The sequence below is a fragment of the Myotis myotis genome, unplaced genomic scaffold (assembly GCF_014108235.1).
Source record: "Myotis myotis isolate mMyoMyo1 unplaced genomic scaffold, mMyoMyo1.p scaffold_m19_p_2, whole genome shotgun sequence".
Lineage (NCBI taxonomy): Eukaryota > Metazoa > Chordata > Mammalia > Chiroptera > Vespertilionidae > Myotis > Myotis myotis.
This window is the reverse complement of record NW_023416324.1, coordinates 207,604,679-207,621,644: the sequence shown is the minus strand read 5'-3', so window position 1 is coordinate 207,621,644 and position 16,966 is coordinate 207,604,679. Positions and strand designations below refer to the sequence as shown.

The window sequence follows — 16,966 nt, the reverse complement described above, 5'->3', positions numbered from 1 at the left end:
GCTCTATCCACTGAGCCAAACTGGCTAGGACTCCATGGTTCTTAAGTGCATGTTTTTGTGGTGCTGTGTGTGCAGAACTGTTCATTGTTGAAAATTGTTTAATGAGCAACTTTATTTAGTAATTAATCATAACAGCAAGCATGGAAACTTGTTTCTTATGGAATATTGATGATTTCACCAGAATTCTAAGCAAGTAGAATTGTAATTGGGATTAATGTAAGCTTCTATTGTTTTTGAGATGTAGTTCCAATTTTTCAAATTTTCAGCTGGAGGAAGCACGTCAAATTCATGCTCGTTTTGAAAAAGAATTTAGCTGTAAAAATGAGGAGACAGCCCAGGTTGTTAGAAAACACCAAGAGTTACTGGAACGCCTGGAGGAAGAGAACTCGGCCAAGACTCGGCTGACACTGGAGCTGCACAAGGCAGAAGGTGAGAAGCCAGTGGGCTGGCAAGGATGGGCTGGAACCCAGGCATCGAGTTGCTAAGGGCAAGTATTAGCACAGAATATTTTAAAGCAAATGTAAAAGTAAAATAAAGCAGTCAGTTTTGAGATATTACTGACTTTTCTCAGTGGAATGAATCGTCTTTGAAGAACTACGTGCAATAGCTTTGGGGATCACGGTTGCAACAGACAGGCTCATGGGGTGATCCTATCCCTTGGCACTTACCTGTTGATCTTTAGGGTGACGACGTCAGAGTGTGTGGCGAGATGGGAACTTTTGTCTTCCCATCACAGGCTATGGGCAGTGAGTGCCCCAAGAAGTCACCCCCGTGACTGCTTCCAACACCTGAGACCCTGGTGTCTGGTGCTCACAGTGGCCATGTGTTCTGGGTACTTGGCACCAGGGTGTGCATGTGTGTAGGTGGGTGCTCACAGGTGTGTTGCTTTGTCTGGCAGTTCCTACCCTGCCTGGGGCTGGGGTCAGCCCTGTGCCATCCAGCTAAGACCTGGACACAGGTGTGACCACATAGCTCATGCTGGTGCGTGGCAGCCCTTATCTTCGTGGCTGCTCTATTTGCTGCTCCAGGGGCCTCAACAGCTGTGTCTCTCCTGTCTCCCCAGGCATCATTGAGGGATTCAAAGTGGAGAAGGCCAACTTGCAGGAGGCACTAGTCCAGAAGGAGACGTCTGAGCAGGGCCTTGTGGCTGAGCTGGAGAGCCTGAATCAGCAGCTTCAGCGGGTGGCTCGGCAGCAGGCAGAGCTGAAGGAGGAGAACGCTGTCCTTTGTCACCAAAAGGAGGTGGTGGCCACAGAAGCAGAAGAGAGAGAGGCTGGTAAGGAAGGCTGTCTCCAGGGCTGGCGGGCAGAGCACGGGCAGCAGCATAGCTGGCTTTTCTGGAAGCGAAGTTTGCCATTTCTAGAGGGTGGAGAGGAAAGACGGCAGCACCTTTCAGAGGGAACCTTGGAGTGTGAAGTTCCTAATGTTAACCTTAACTACAAAAACAACTTTAATGAAGGGTATTTCAGACTTTAAAATATTTAAAAACAGTCAAAACGTAAAAAGCATAAACTGGAGTTTGCAGGTAGCCATGTCCTCAGTAGCAGATTTGTAACAATCCTGTGTGAGTTCAGCTTTCCCAGAGCTGTTCCCCGTGCTGACATCAGGACCTGTCTGTCCCTGTGTCTGCTGCTCCCCAATGAGGTTGTGTGGCTGCTGGCTAGTCAGGGTGGGCGGAGCTTCCTACCTCCCGTGTCCACAAGGTCTCTACCTTCACCTGGTTGCAGCTCCATGCCTGTGCTCTGAGCCTCGGTCATGCGTAGGCCACTGTCACCTGTACAGAAACTTTTCTTCCCCCAAATTGTTTTTTTTTTTTTAAACTTTTCTCAATAAATAACCAGCTTTTGGTTTTGCTCACCATTTCCATTTTCCTTGTCTTCTCTGTAACTGACTGCGCCCTCATCTCTGCTGTTTGTTGCCTTCTTAGTTCTGGGAGCCCTGTGGATGGGTCCTCAGCTCAGGCTGACCTGTGGCTCTAGGGCAGGGGTGTGGAACGTCCCACCTGCGGGCCATATAAGACCCAAGAATTCATTTGGTCTAGCCCTGCCAAGGCATTAGGGCTGAGTTAATTAAGTCTTTGACCAAATATAGCAGGCTAATTTTTAAGTTAATTTTGTATGGCCCTTGAGTGATGTTATAAATATCCAAATGGTCTTCAGCAGAAAAAAGTTTCCCCTCCCCTGCTCTAGGAAGGCATTCAGGTCCCACAGACCTGCCATTTCTTTAAGCAAATAGTGATTTTTTAGGCTGTTCTTGGTTCCGATTCGTGAGCAAAACTTTAAACTGTATTTGTAATCATTTCCAGACCTCATCTTCTTGCTTAGCTTTCTTTTGTGTGTGCATGCATGCTTTTTGTCCCTTTTTCATTTTTAGATGAAAGTTTTGGTATTAAATAATTAGTCTAGCTTTCTCTTTTTCCCCTTGTATGTCAGTTTTTACTCCTTTATATTCACTTTTTTCTTATACTTGTCTCATATTAATGACTTTTTAAAAAGTTCAGCTGTGGGCATCTCTGTTTAGCCAGGTTTTATTCCTGTGCCCATGCTGTTTGGGTCTGTTGCCTTCTTTTCTGTTTTCCACACTTCCTTTGGGTGCTGTCACCGCCCTCACTCCCTCCTACCTCCCACCCCCACCCCATACACACACAGACAGACCTTCCTTCTACTGACGAATGCTATGTGTCCAGGGTTCCTTCTGCCTCAGGTTCCCTCGTTCCCCAACATTGAAACCTGTCTTGTCTCAACTGTTTCCGCTCCGGCCCCAGCCATGCCACGCCACTGTCAGGCAAGGCTTTTGCCCGCATTTGTGTGTGTGTGTGTGCACACGTGTGCACACAAGAGCACATGAGCTCTCTGTATTCTGTGTCTTGTGCAAATTGCCATCTAACAGCAGTAAATTGTGGGTTATTTTCTCCTCAACTCAGTGGTTTCAAAGAAGGAAAACTCTAAGACCTTGAGTACCTGAGTTTTACCTTATTTTATCGTCATCCTTAAATGAAGTTGTAGCTGGAAATATATAATTCTAGATTGATTTATTTTCATTTAAAATGTGAGGCTATCACCCAACCTTTCTTTACATCTAGTATTTTTACTGAGATGTTTTTATCTTGTTTATTTGCAGGTGGTTTTTAGAAATACCTCTTTGCTTTGATGTTCTTACATGTCACTAGGACGGGTTTTTCACATCTTTCCTGTTCTGTCTCATTTTTTCTTAAATCTGGGGATTTGTCACTCATTGTTTCTTCAGACTTTTTTTCTTCTGTTCTCATTCTCTTCGGTCCCTCTGGAGCTCCTCATAGGCCGTACTTTGCAGTGGGACAGATCTTCCTTGTGCAGGGACCCATTATGTCTCAGCCTACAAGTCCGTGTGATGGCCCATCCTCCTCCCAGGGGTGACTGGCCCCACACCCTGTCCATCCAGACTCATGGTTACCCCGTGAGCACTGGTACTCCAGCCCGTTCTCCTCCTCCTGCAGGTTCAGACCTAAGAGTTAGGACCTTGTGGGATACACAGATGTGGGACCATCTGAGGGGCCACACAGCCCTAGGCCATGGGACAGCCTCGTCTTGGCTGGCCAAACCCAAGTGGCTCTGGCTCAGCTGGACCTGGACCTGGCTGCCCCTGGTTCAGCCCTTCTGTGGCATCATCTCTGCCCACACCTGGCTTGGCTCCTCCCTGGCTCTTCCCAAGGCTGTGCCCCATCTTGCAGAGAGGCCTGTTCCACCTGTGTGCCCTCAGTGCCTTCACAGAAGAGGGAGCTGGGCCAGGGAGGGAAAGATCATGGAACTCTCTCCTGGGCCCAGACCAGTCTCTCTTTTGCTTTGTTTTGTTACCAGGAAATTCTTATACTTTATTTGGGATCGTCTGGGTTTGCTTTCATTTTCACATTGTTAATCCTGCCTTAATTTCTCACTTGATCTCTGTCCCTTCCCCTCACCCTGCCACACAGTTGTGCGATCCCAGCTAGGGACTTGGCATGTCAGACCAAAAGTGCTGGCCATCCTGTGTGAGCTGTTCAAGAGTTTTGGGAGGTCCCAGCATCTCATGGGGAAATTCAGCTCTGTCTCTTCTGTTTGTCTCCTTTAAAAGCCTTTGGGAGCCAGAACCTGCTCTGACACCTGGGCAAAAAGTCCTGTCTCAGTCCATTCAGCTGCTGTGACAAAATAGAGACGGGTTGCTCATAAACAACAGATATTTATTGTCATGGTCCTGGAGGCTAGAATTCCAAGGTCAGGGTATTGGCACGATTGCCTTCTGGTAAGGGGCCTTCTGGTCACAGGCAGTGTCTTCCCACTGTGTCCTCACATGCCAAAGGGCCAGGGCGCTTTCGGGGTCTCGTTTAGAAAGGCTCTACCTCCCAAGGGCCCTGCCTCCCAAGGGCCCTGCTTCCTGATGCTGTCACATTGGGGGTCAGTGTTCAACATATGGTTTTTGGAGACAGACATTTAGGCCCCTAAGCAGTGGTGGTTTGGAAGTGCACGAGGTTTAGAGGTTGTTCAGGGCCAAAGACATTTCTCGCTGTTGTCACTGTCCTCTTTCTTGTTTCTAATGGTCACATTCTAGGTCGCACATTCTCCTGTTTCATCTCTGAAAGTGCTATGTGTTCATTTATAGGCGTTCCTGTTACTATAGCGCACAAGGACTCAGGTTTGTGAAAACAAACAAGTGATTTATGTGCCATATGCTGTGTTTGCACCAGACTGCAAATATTTTACTGAAGAGCAAAAGATATTCCAGAGCTTTTGTGGCAAACTATTAAATAAAATAACTTTTTGCCTTCAATATCATATGTATGAATGGGCATGCCTTCCTCCGGTGATGCCTACGGCAGTAACTGAGCTACAGTGTGAGCTGTTGTGCAGGGCTAGGGGCCATGGGGTCTTAGGTTGGGGAGGGGTGGGCCGGTGGAGCTCCTTTGCTCTCTGCCTTGGCAGCCACGCAGATGCCTTCCCCTCGGTCCCGCTTGCATGTAGGCCGTGTGTGCTGGCAGCCAGTGTCTCTTCTGCAGCACAGAGCCCCGAAGGTGGTGGTGTCTGGGTGAATGGTCAGGCACCACTGACTGTCACAGCAGTGACATGTGAGCTTTGTTTTGTGTCTCTAAGGGCTGTGAATGACATTGACTTAACTGCATGTTTAAGGCTAATTTACTGTAATTGCAAACTTACTAGCATGAGCATTTACTTAAGAATGTTAGTGGTGATGGTAGTTTGTCATAAATAATCGACAGATTTTTATAAACCAGAATAATTAGACTTTGAAAGCTGGTGAAATGTAAATACTTAATATTTCAGTTTTGGGGTAGTCTAAACACTCAGGGTTCCACAGAGGCAAGCCTCCTTTTATTTTTTTAAAAAATACATTTTATTGATTTTTTACAGAGAGGAAAGGAGAGGGATAGAGAGTTAGATGCATCAATGAGAGAGAAACATCGATCAGCTGCCTCCTGCACGCCCCCTACTGGGGATGTGCCTGCAACCAAGGTACATGCCCTTGACTGGTATCGAACCTGGGACCCTTGAGTCCACAGGCTGACGCTCCATCCACTGAGCCAAACCGGTCAGGGCGGCAAGCCTTCTTTTAGATGCTGCTTGATTTATAGCTTCCACTTGAATTGCAGCCTTAGCCGTCGCACCCAGAATTTATTTATTTTTATTTTTATTCTTTTTTAAGCCTCACCCGAGGATATTTTTTTCCATTGTTTGTTTGTTTGTTTAAGAGAGAGTGGAAGGGAGGGAGAGGGAAAAAGAGAGAAACATCGACATGAGAGAGACACATCAATTGGGTGCCTCCTGCTTACAACCCTGACTGGGGTCAGGGACCAAACCTGCAGCCAAGGTATGTGCCCTTGGCTGGGAATTGAACCCACGTGCCTTTGGTCCGTAGGCTGACCATTAAACCAAACCAGCCAGGGCCGCACCCAGAATTTAACTTGGCTTTTGATTCACTGAGGGCGTCACCCTTTTCCTTCAAGATCCTACCCCAGCCCTGGGCACATAGTGAGTGTTTTACTGCTAGTGGCTTATCAGGGCTTGTGTCCCCTCAGACAGAACTTTATTTTTTTTTTTTAGCATTGGGTTTAAAAAAGAAGAAAAGAGAAAAGCATTGGATTTTTTTGTTTAAATATATTTAAAAGAGAGGGAGGGGTATGGAGAGAAAGATAGAAATATCAGTGATGAGAGAGAATCATTGATTGGCTGTCTCCTTCATGTCTCCTACTGGGGATCGAGCCCACAACCCAGGCATGTTTCCTGACCAGGAATTGAACCATGACCACCTGATTCAAAAGTCGACACTCAGTCACTGAGCACACTGGCCGGGCCTCAGACAGGACTCCTAAGTTACATTTTATTTTTCCCTATTTGGGGATTATATGTGAAGGTGTAATTCCTAGAAAGTTACCTGATACTGTCATTTGGGAGCACCAAGATGGATTCTTCTCAGGCTTTCTTGAAAATTTTTTACTTTAGGCAATTTTCATGTAAAGGTTGCAATATTAAAATTTTATGTATTTATTTATTTTTGCAAATGTGCTTGAGTTTATTTTCAGTGGGTATTTGGCTACATTGCGGCTATGTTAGGACATGAGCTCGGTGTCTGACAGAACACAGGCCCATGTTGGTTTGCGGGATATACGTTCCCTCATCTTGAGGTGGCTGTGCGGCAGGAGGAGAGGGAATGAAGGTTAGATCCGTGCCGTATCTGTGGGGAGTCTGGAAGCCTTGGAGACCTTGTGCTCCAGTCCCTGGCTAGGACTGGGTCTCGAGCTGCCAGGGAGGCTGGCCATGGTGTCATGTGGGGCTTGTGCTGTGCAGCGTCACTGTGAGTAAGCACATGTTGGTGTTCCTGGTGCAGCACAGGGCCATGCCCCGTGCTGTAGGCTCCCCTTCTGTTCTTTGCCACTGTAGCTCTTCGGAGGGAAGTGGAAGCTGCCACCACAGAGCGGTTGGAGACCAGGCAGCAATGTGAGAAAGACCGGGCGACTCTGCTTGCCCAGGTGAAGCTCCTGGAGGCCGAGCTGGAAGAGCAGCTCTCACGCCATCAAGCATGCGCCTCACAGGCCGAGGAGCTCAGCGCCCTGCGGCAGCAGATGGTGTCCCTGGACAAGCACTTGCGCAGCCAGCGGCAGTTCATGGATGTAAGAGCTCTGTGAATTCTGTTTGCTTCCCTGAAAGTCATCTTTCCAGCCTGGGCCCTTCCCAGGTCATTAAGCTTCTATGGCCCGATGAGAAGATTAATGTATAATAGACCTTCACATGTCCTTGTCTCTTGGTAGGTAGTTCAGACGTTGTCAACATTTGTGATATGGGATTCTGAGGGAACACCCCCTGGTCTTGTGGCCACACTCCTTTCAGTGGCTTGGGCAGGAGTCTCCTGCAGTGAGTTATAGGCCCTGTGTGCCTAGCGCCAGTTTGGACCTGCGCTATTTGCCCTTTCTGACTTTTCTTCCTTTCAGTATTTCAGAAGCCTTCCCCTCATCCCCTGGAAAGGCCCTCCTCCTCATTTAGCTCTCCTTCCCACAATGTCCATTCGAGGCGCCTATTGTACTGGGCAGTGGCCATGTGTATGAAATGGAAGCTCAGGCTGTAGCATCAGACCTGGAGCCTTCTCTGTCCATCTCATACCTTTCAGTGGTTCCCTTCAGAGGGAAGTGGGTGCAATTGGGAAGTGACATCACAGTAAGCAACCCCCACAATCTGCCTCTCATGACAGGAGCAGGCCGTGGAGAGGGAGCATGAGCGGGAGGAGTTCCAGCAGGAGATCCAGCGGCTGGAGGAGCTGCTTCACCGGGCAGCCCAGCCGCAGGCCCGGGGCCCCCGCGACAGGGATGTAAGTCAGCCTGCCATGGGTTACAGGCGTGTGTGGGGGAGCGATTCGTTACAGTGTTTTTAAACTTTATCTTTAAAAATATTTTTGCCTTCCATGTACACGGCAATGACAGCAGGCACAACTGGATGAGGAGGTATGTGTCCTCTGTCAGTGCCCTGTCTACCTGCATGGCTGGTGCATGTGACATATGGGCGGCGGCCCACCTGCTTCTGTGTCTTGCTGCTTTTTCTCGCATCCTTCTGCTTAGTCTGGAACTGTCTGCTTCCTCTTGTGCGGGGTGGCTGTAGTCAATTTGTTTATTCTTTTTTAAAATTAAACTTATTTTGAGAAAACTGTGGTTTCAATCGCAGTTGTGTGAGAATTAAGACACACAGATCCTGTGTGCTCTTCTTCCAGTTTTCCTAGTGGTGACATCTTGCAGAAGCCAGCCCAAGGTCACAGTCAGGACGTTGATGTGCAGACGAGTCCCACGGGGCTCTCAAGCAGATCCCTGTAATGGTTTCTTATTTCCGCATGGTTACACAATGGACCACAGTGGGCAGCCTTTGGGGATTGCTTTTCACTCAGCCTGGAGATTCATCCAGGTTGTTGCTGTATCTCTGCTTCATTCTTGTTTTTTATTGCTGAGTAGCATTCTATTCCTCACTATCAAAACTCATTTTAATAACAAATTTTATGCTTTTATTTTTATGTGTTTTATTGAGAGAATGCCCAATTCTTTCTGCAGCCTAGGTCTACAAAGCCACGTAAAAGATCAGCGTTCTCTGAATTGCCTTGGGTACTTTTTTATTTGGGAGATGGTTGGTGTTTTTTTTAACGATTGTGTTTTTCAAGCATTCTTTTTTGTTTTAGGTTGAATTGTTACAGGAAAAACTGAGAGAAAAATCAGATGAACTTAATGAATTGGTGTTGAAGAAAGAATTAGCAGATAGACAAGTGTTGATCCAGGAAGAGGAAATAAAACATCTGGAGGAGACAAATGCTGATACCAAGAGGAAAGTGATCCAGCTCCAGGAAGAACTGGAGAAGCAAAGGAAAGCTATGAAAGAACTACAACAGGTAACCACCCTATGTTGTGTGGAATTCTGTCCGGGTCCCTGTTGTTGGTTCATCACTCTGAGAACGCTGAGGTGCTTGGGGCAGGCGGGCGAGGTGGGCCCTCCTTTTCACGAGGAAGACTGTGTTAGGGAGGACCTCACACCAACTGCTGGCAGAATTCCCTCTGACCTCTTGGCTTTTATTTGCTCTGAAGGAAAAATGCTTCGTAGGTCTCCTGCACGATTAGTTCTCTGCTGCATTACTTCATGGGTGACACTTCTGGTCACCAAGCGTGTAGGGGTTTCCCCCACACCAAACAAGTGTTCAGTTATCAGCAGATTCCAATGGGGTGTCTTAGAACTTAGTTCTGACACCATCCTCCTGAGTTAACATCAGACCCCACAAGTTAAGGGCTCAACCTCTCACCCCTTATCACATCAGATGCCCATCCCAGGTCCAGGTTGTATAGATCAGAGGTCCCCACAACCCCTTCTTTGGTTTTACTAATTTGCTAGTGTCACTCACAGAACTCAGAGAAACATGTTACTTAGTAGGTCACCTGTTTGTTATACAGGATATAACTCATGGACAGGTGATGGAAGAGACCCACTGGGTGAGGTGTGGGGGAAGGTACACGGGGCTTCTGTGCCTGTCCAGATGCCCCCTGTCTCCTTTTCTTCATATGTTCACCACCCTGGAAGCTCTCTGAACTCCCGTCCTTTGGGTTTTTATTGGAGGCCCCATCACCTAGGTGTGATTGATTAAATCATTTGTTGTTGGTGATTGGTTTGACCTCCAGCCCTTCTACCTTCCCTGGAGGTCAGGGGTGGACTAAAAGTCCAACCTTTTAATCACATTGTTGGTTCCCTGGCGACCATCCTTAGGTGACCTTGGGGCTTTCTAAAATCCACCTCAGTAACATAAACTCAGGAGTGGCTGGAAGGGGCTTGTTATGGATGTGAAACACCTTTGTCACTCTTATCACTCAGGAATAATTCCAAGAGTTTTAGGAGTTCTGTGCCAGGAATCAGGTGAATACCAATACATATATTTATATTATAAATCACAATACCGTATTTACTGTAATAGCATTTTATAACAATTTTTATAGTACTCCTTAGTAATTTCATAAAGTAAATATTAAAGATTTTAGGTTTAAGAAAGTTATTTCATTAAATGCTTAGTGCTAGTTACAATTATTTTCATTTTTGAATTTAGTAACTATGTCAATTCCCCCAGTGAAGATGCCTCCAGTGAGTTTTCGTGGTGTTTGGATGCTTTTGTTTGTATCTGAACACTAGGATGAGGCTGGAGGGCTGTCCTGAGGGTAGGAGACCTGTGGCATTTCTGGTCATTCAGCATTTCCTCAAAGGCAACCAGACTTCTGACATTTCATTTATTTAATGAGCTGGAGGTTAAAAGTTACATGAAAAGTGATGCCCCTTGAGAAATTTTATTTTTGAATCATTGGTTTTGTCCTAAGACAAAGCCTGCTTCAAGGAGGCTAGTTTTATCAGGTGTGTTAGGTTCTTGAAAATGCCCATGAAAATTATTGAAGGAGTCAAGCTTGGCTCTTACCTCAGGACACCAACCCGGCCAGTTTCACCTCCTTTCACTTCCTTTCATCACCTGGAGGGGAGTGATACTTGGTGCTGACTTGGGGACAGTTCCTTGAAGCTGCTGTCCTACCCCCTTTACCTGCCCCCACGAAGTAAACATTTACTGAATTATTAGATGCCGGGGTATAGGAAATACCTTTTTTTCCTACACAAAGTTGGGCCAATGGGCTGTAACGATTTTATCCATATTAAATTTTCTTTGAAAACTTTTTAACAGGCTGTTAATATTCTTTGTATGCATATTGTCACCCATCGCCCTGTTCTTTGGCAAGTTCTTTTCAGTTTTTTTATATTTGCTAACAGTCTAGAGACTATTTTGTACCTTGTTGAATAATTACTAAGGATCAGTTCCTCCAGTGTAATCGAGGGCCACCAGTGGCTCTCTGTTTGGGGTTGCATCCTTCACCAAGCAGATCTCTACTCTGGAGCATGGCTGGGTCTGGGGATCAGGTGTGGTATGTGCAGGTGTGATGCTGTCTTAAAATACTTGCCTAAAATAAATCTCATTTTTTCTTAAATAGGATAAAGAGGCATTACAGCAACAGCAGATGAGTCACTTGCTTCTGGTGTCCACATTGCAGTCTAAACTAGACGAGGGCAAATGCTCTGTGCCTCCTGTGGACAGCTGCCCTGAGGGCCCAGAAATCCAGTTAGAGGCCGTGCAGAGGGCACTCTTGCAGCGGGAAAGCGAGGTAAGGGGAGGGAGAGATCGGACGGGTGGTTTCCTCTCTTCAGTGCCTGGCACGTGTCCTCTGCACTGCTGTGTAAAGGGCAGGACGTCCAAATGATAACTTCATTGGGTTGGTAACTGCTGCGTATTCTTTGTTATTTTAGCATTTTTATGTGGGTTATAGGATAGTAGTAATTTTTTTTGGCATGTACTTTCAAATCTTTTAGCATGATTTTAATTATTATTAAATCATTTAGAATATTAGGTAATTTTTAATGTTTACCTTCATTTGTTTCACTGAAAGGTTTTGGACTTAAAAGAACAATTAGAAAAGATTAAAGATGACTTAGTTAATAAAAATGAAGAAGTACTACATCTAAACTTAAAATTAGACCTGCAGAACAGCCATGCTGCCATCAGCGTCAGAGAACTACAAGAAGAGAATGCCAGTTTGAAGGTAATGTGACCAGACCCACCTTGTCATCTATGTTTCTCTCGGTTAAGTGCTGCAGCCCAACATGGGAACCATCATTTACATGGGTACCTCAGACCTTCCCAGAAGACGTGAGGCTTCCTTCTGAAGAGAGAGGACCCTGCTCTGGCAGGTGATTTCAGAATGTGCCTGACTTGTGTCTGTACTGAGGTTGGCGGCTCGAGAAAGTGTAGTGTGGAGGCAGCTTCTCGGAATCATGAGTGGAAAGCCAGAGTCACCTTGACTGGGGAAGTTCACCTGCTTTCACCTCCACACCAAACTCTTGCTTTTAGTTTGCAGCACTGATGACAGACATGTCTTGAAGGCTGCTTGTAGGAGAGGCACTTCCCTAACTGCCCAGGAAACGAATCATAACTTGGGAACGGTGGCCCTGCTCTGGCTATTACCAGGGTGCCCGCTCAGGATGGAAAAATGTCTGTTTTTAAATCTTCTCTGTTATCTTAATGTAATTGTGCTTTTCAAGCAAAAAAGAAAAACAGCCCTTATATAGTGGACATGATAATCAAAGATGTAAAGTAAACATAATCTTAAAAGATGGCCTTGAAATACATTGAGTTTAAAATAGTGTCCTATGATGCCAACCTGGCAATTGTTTGATTAGTGAACTGATAGCATTGAAAGAAATCCTCAGGTCTGTGTCATTTGTGCCTAATCCTCCCAAAGGCTTGCAACTGCACAATTTAGAATATCTTCAGTGAAAATGAGTTTTAGGCCGGTTCTAGAATCACTGCTTATCTTCTCCGTGGGAACTCATCCTTAATTACTAGATGAGGAGCATATAAGAACGGGCTTTACTTACTCTTTGCTGGTTGCTTTAAACCAAACATGTCGAACTTGCAGCCGGCAGGCCACATTTAAACGAGTCATACAACCCGCCGCCTGTGAGTTTGACATGCCTGCTTTAAACAAATTTCCTGGAGAAATGTGTAACTAATTTTAGAAAACCAAACTAATATGTCACTTTAAATAGAAATCACTTTAATAGGAAAACATTTTCAAATTGAGTGTTAGTATTTGAAACTACAGGCTGATTTATTAGGATAGTTTATGTCTGCAAGGCCTGGGGACGGTTTCCATAGTAAGGCTTTGTTGGCGTCATTATTTTTTTATTATTATCATTTCAATAGGCATTTCTGCAAAACAAAGAAAAGGAGATACTGTGTATGAGTGAGCAGCTGGAGGCACAGCTGGCTGGGATGGGAAGTGGCGCTCTCAGCGAGGTAGGTGGTCCTTTTGGCATGAAGGTATCTTGGGCATTATGTTCTTAATAGTTTATAAGTGTGATCTTGGATCAACAGAGACCTCTGGGGTGATACTACATAAAGTGTATAATGGCTTTTCCGATTAATTTTGATAGAGGGTATACGGACTGAGGCAGCTGTTAGAGTAAAAAGAAGTTTTGTCTGCAGTTTTTTGTGTCTCCAAATTTCACTGTGACAGAGGCTATTGAGATATTAATGATCTGTGTTGGTATCTTACTAGTATATATTTGGCAAAATTTAAGAATATTATTTTGTGTTACTTTGAGGAATGCCTTCATTTTTTATTTTTTAATATATTTTTATTGATTTCAGAGAGGAAGGGAGAGGGAGAGAGAGATAGAAACATCAATGATGAGAATCATTGATCAGCTACCTCCTGCATGCCCCCTACTGGGGATCAAGCCCACAACCTGGACATGTGCTTTGACTGGGAATCGAACTGTGATTTCCTGGTTCATAGGTCGATGCTCAACCACTGAACCACATTGGCCAGGCTTGAGGAATGCCTTTAAAACTAGCAACTAATTATTAAAATGTTATTTTTCAAATATATTTGACATACAGCATTATATTAGTTTCAGGTGTACAACATAGTGATTAGGCATTTAAATACCTTTTGAAGCGATCCCCCTGATAAGTGTACTACCCATGTGGCACCATACAGAGTTATTACAACGTTATTGATTATATTTCTTATGCTGTACTTTATATCTCCATGACTATTCTGTAAGCTTGTACTTCTTAATCTCTTCACTTTTTTCACTCAGCCCTCCAGCCCAAACCCTCCTCTCACCTGGTGACCACCAGTTTGTTCTATCTATGAATTTATTTCTGTTTGTTCATTTATTTTGCTTTTTAAATCCCACATATAAGTGAAATCATATGGTATTTGCCTTTTTCTGTCTGACTTATTTTACTCAGCATCATACCCTCTAGGTCCATCCATATTGTCACAAATTGCAAGATTTCATTCTTTTTTATTGCCGAGTAACATACATCTTCTTTATCCAATCGTCTATTGATGGACAAATCATACATCCAATAAGGAATTAATATCCAAAATAAATAAGAAACTCATACAGCTTAACACCAAAAAAGCCCAAATACTCCACTTCCATATCTTGATTCCATGTCTTGGTTATTGTAAATAATGCTGCAGTTAACATAGGGGTGCATATATCTTTTTGAATTACTATTTTTTTGTGTGTGTTTTGTTTTTTGTTTTTCGGATAAATACCCTGAAGTGGGATTGCTGGATCATATGGCATCTCTAATACTATTCATTTTTTTTTTTTTTGAGGAACCTCCATACTGTTCTCCATAGTGGCTTCACCAATTTACATTTTCACCAACAGTGCATGAGGGTTCCCTTTTCTCCACATCCTCACCAACAGTTGTTATTTGTGGATTTATTGATGATAGCCATTCTGACAGGTTTTAGGTGATGATCTCATTGTGGTTTTAATCTGCATTTCTCTTACAATTAGTGACATTGAACATCTTTTCATATGTCTATTGGCCATCTGTATGTCTTTTGGGAGAAAGTGTCTATTCAGGTCCACTGTCCATTTTTTCATTGGATTGTTTGTTTTGGTTGCATGAGTTCCTTATTTATTTTGGATTTTTAAAATTATTTTCTTTTCTTACATATTTATGCATGTATTTATTTATTTTTTAATTCCCACCTGAGAATATTTTTTTCATTGATTTTTTTTTAGGCCAGTCGTCATGGCTCAGTGGTTGAGCATCGACCTATGAACCAGCAGGTCAGGGTCGATTCCCAGTCAGGCCACATGCTCTGGTTGTGGGCTTGATCCCCAGTGTGGGGCATGCAGGACGCAGCCAATCAATGATTCTCTTTCATCAGTGATGTTTCTATCTCTGTCCCTCTCCCTTCCTCTCTGAAATCAATAAAAATATATTTAAAAAAAATCAGAATGACACCTAAATTCTAAATTCTCCCTTTAGGAAAATCAAATCAGAGTTGTTTAAATATTAATTAAATACACATTTAAAAGGTGGCAAAATATTAGTATGAAGGTGTCATTGACTGAGAAGTGGCCAAGTTAGAGCTTCCTCAAAATTCTGACAAAAGATGGCTGGGCTCTGTGGCAGTGCCCAGCAGCCTCAAGTGGAGTGTCTGATGAGCTGCCCAGCAGCAACGGGATGTTCTTTTGAGATAGTTACGTAGTTGGGGTGCAGCATTTTGGGAATTTTTTATATATTAACAGTTGTTTGGTGTTGTTAGTTCTTACAGCTGTTTTGTATAAGTGTACAATATTGTTAACTATAGGCACAATCTTGTACAGCAGATCTCTAGAACTTCTTCACGTTGCATAGCTGAAAGTGTATGCCCATTGATTAGCAGTTTCCCATTTTCCCCTCTCTCCTAGCCCCTGGTAACCACCATACTAGTCTTTGATTCTGTGAGTGTGACTACCCTATATAATAAAAGGGTAAATTGACCGAATGGCAGAACGACTGGAACACCTGTGGCCCCTCACCCTGGCTGGCCCCGCCTCCAAGCAGCCCCTGCACCCTGATCGGGGGAGGGGCTGGCCGGCAAACTGCCTGCATCCCCTCACCCTGGCCAGCCCACCCCTAATGGCCCCCATCGGGGCGGGCCAGCTGGGCCCTACCAGTGCACAAATTCATGCACCAGGCCTCTAGTTTTAAATACCTCATATCAGTGCGATGATGTAGTATTTGTTTTTCTGTGACTGGCTTATTAGTATGTCTTCAGGTTTTATCCATGTGGTGATATATTGCAGGATTTCTGTTTTTCAGGCTGAATAATATTCTATTGAATGCATATACATTTTCTTCATTCATTCATCAATGGACATTTAGGTTGTGAATCTTGGCTTTTGTGAACAGTAGTGCAATGATTCTGGGGTGCTAATTTCTCTTTGAAATCTTGATTTTAGTTCTTTTGAATAAATACTCAGAAGTGGAATTTCTGGATCATATGGTAGTTCTATTTTTAATTTTTGAGGAGCTGCCATACTGTTTTCCATAGTACCATTTTGCATTCCCATCAACAGTGTGTGACGCCTCTACTTCTGACAGCAAATTCATAGCTGTAAGTTGAGAGGGGATTCTGAAGGCATTTATGTAGTTTGCCTCTGAAACGTGCTCTTTCTGCAGGTTATGTATAGTAGAAGCTCTGAAGTCGAGGAGCTGAAGTCCATTATTGAGACTTTGCAGGAGAACCAGGAGCGGCTGCAGAAGGATAAAGCAGAGGAAATTGAGCAACTGCACGAGGTCATCGAGAAGCTGCAGCAAGAGCTGTCCCTCGGGGGGCCTGCCAGGCATGAGCTCAGTGACAGCCAAGCTGAGGACCTCCAGAGCGAGCTGGAGCGTGGGCTGTGCCGCCTGCAGGCTGAGGGAGCTGAGGCCCAGGCCACACTGCAGGCCGAGCTCCAGGATGCGCTTGAGGCCAAGGAGGCCCTGAGCCAGCTGCTGGCTGAGCAGGAGCACCAGCATGGCCAGGCCCTGGAGGCTCTGCAGCAGCGCCTGCGGGTTGCAGAGGAGGCTGCTGCGAGGCAGCTGGCCCAGTTGAAGTCCAGCGCTACCCTCCGGGAGGCTGAGGTCCAGAGCTTGGCCTCTCAGATTCAAGAATTTGAGGCTACACTCAAAGCAAAGGATGCAGAGATTGCCCAGAGGGATTTGGAAATTGAGGCTATAAACAGAAGGCGCGCAGCCCACTCCACAGAACTGGAGGCCATCCTGTTGGCCTTCACCTGCCTCTGCCGCACCCTGGAGCAGCAGCCCCTGGGGGCCACACACGAGCCCCCTGAGCTGAAGCGGCTCCGCGTGCAGTGTGTCCGCCTCAGCCACCAGCTGCAGGCACTGAACCAGCGGTTTCTGAGGTGCCAGAAGGAGCTGGATAAGCAGCAGGCGTGTGGGGCCGCTGTGCTTCATCGTGTAAACGGCAGCTTCCAGGGACAGGTGGCCAGGAGTGACGAGACCTTGTGTGATGAAGAGTCGGAACAGAATGTGGGTGGCAGGCAGCTACCTGTGGCCTCCCGGGGTCAAGGCGATGATCCACAGGTGG

General features: G+C 45.3%; 1 protein-coding gene across 20 annotated transcripts in view; it reads left to right on the top strand.

The window, feature by feature from the left end:
• The window catches only part of PCNT (pericentrin), a 90,223-nt gene that overhangs the window by 44,410 nt on the left and 28,847 nt on the right, over positions 1–16,966 (top strand). For 15 of the 20 annotated variants that reach the window (XR_004973867.1, XR_004973866.1, XR_004973868.1 and 12 more), the window contains 11 exons: positions 267–429; positions 1,064–1,276; positions 4,615–4,647; positions 6,906–7,135; positions 7,711–7,827; positions 7,940–7,960; positions 8,680–8,886; positions 11,006–11,176; positions 11,459–11,611; positions 12,775–12,867; positions 16,057–16,962. Coding sequence is in view for 17 of the 20 variants with exons in the window: in XM_036347857.1 (XP_036203750.1) it covers positions 267–429; positions 1,064–1,276; positions 4,615–4,647; positions 6,906–7,135; positions 7,711–7,827; positions 7,940–7,960; positions 8,680–8,886; positions 11,006–11,176; positions 11,459–11,611; positions 12,775–12,867; positions 16,057–16,962 (2,307 nt within the window). In the remaining 3 variants the exon portion in view is untranslated. The remainder of the gene's footprint in view (positions 1–266; positions 430–1,063; positions 1,277–4,614; positions 4,648–6,905; positions 7,136–7,710; positions 7,828–7,939; positions 7,961–8,679; positions 8,887–11,005; positions 11,177–11,458; positions 11,612–12,774; positions 12,868–16,056; positions 16,963–16,966) is intronic. The other 5 variants (XM_036347859.1, XM_036347870.1, XM_036347863.1 and 2 more) reach the window with 3 other exon arrangements.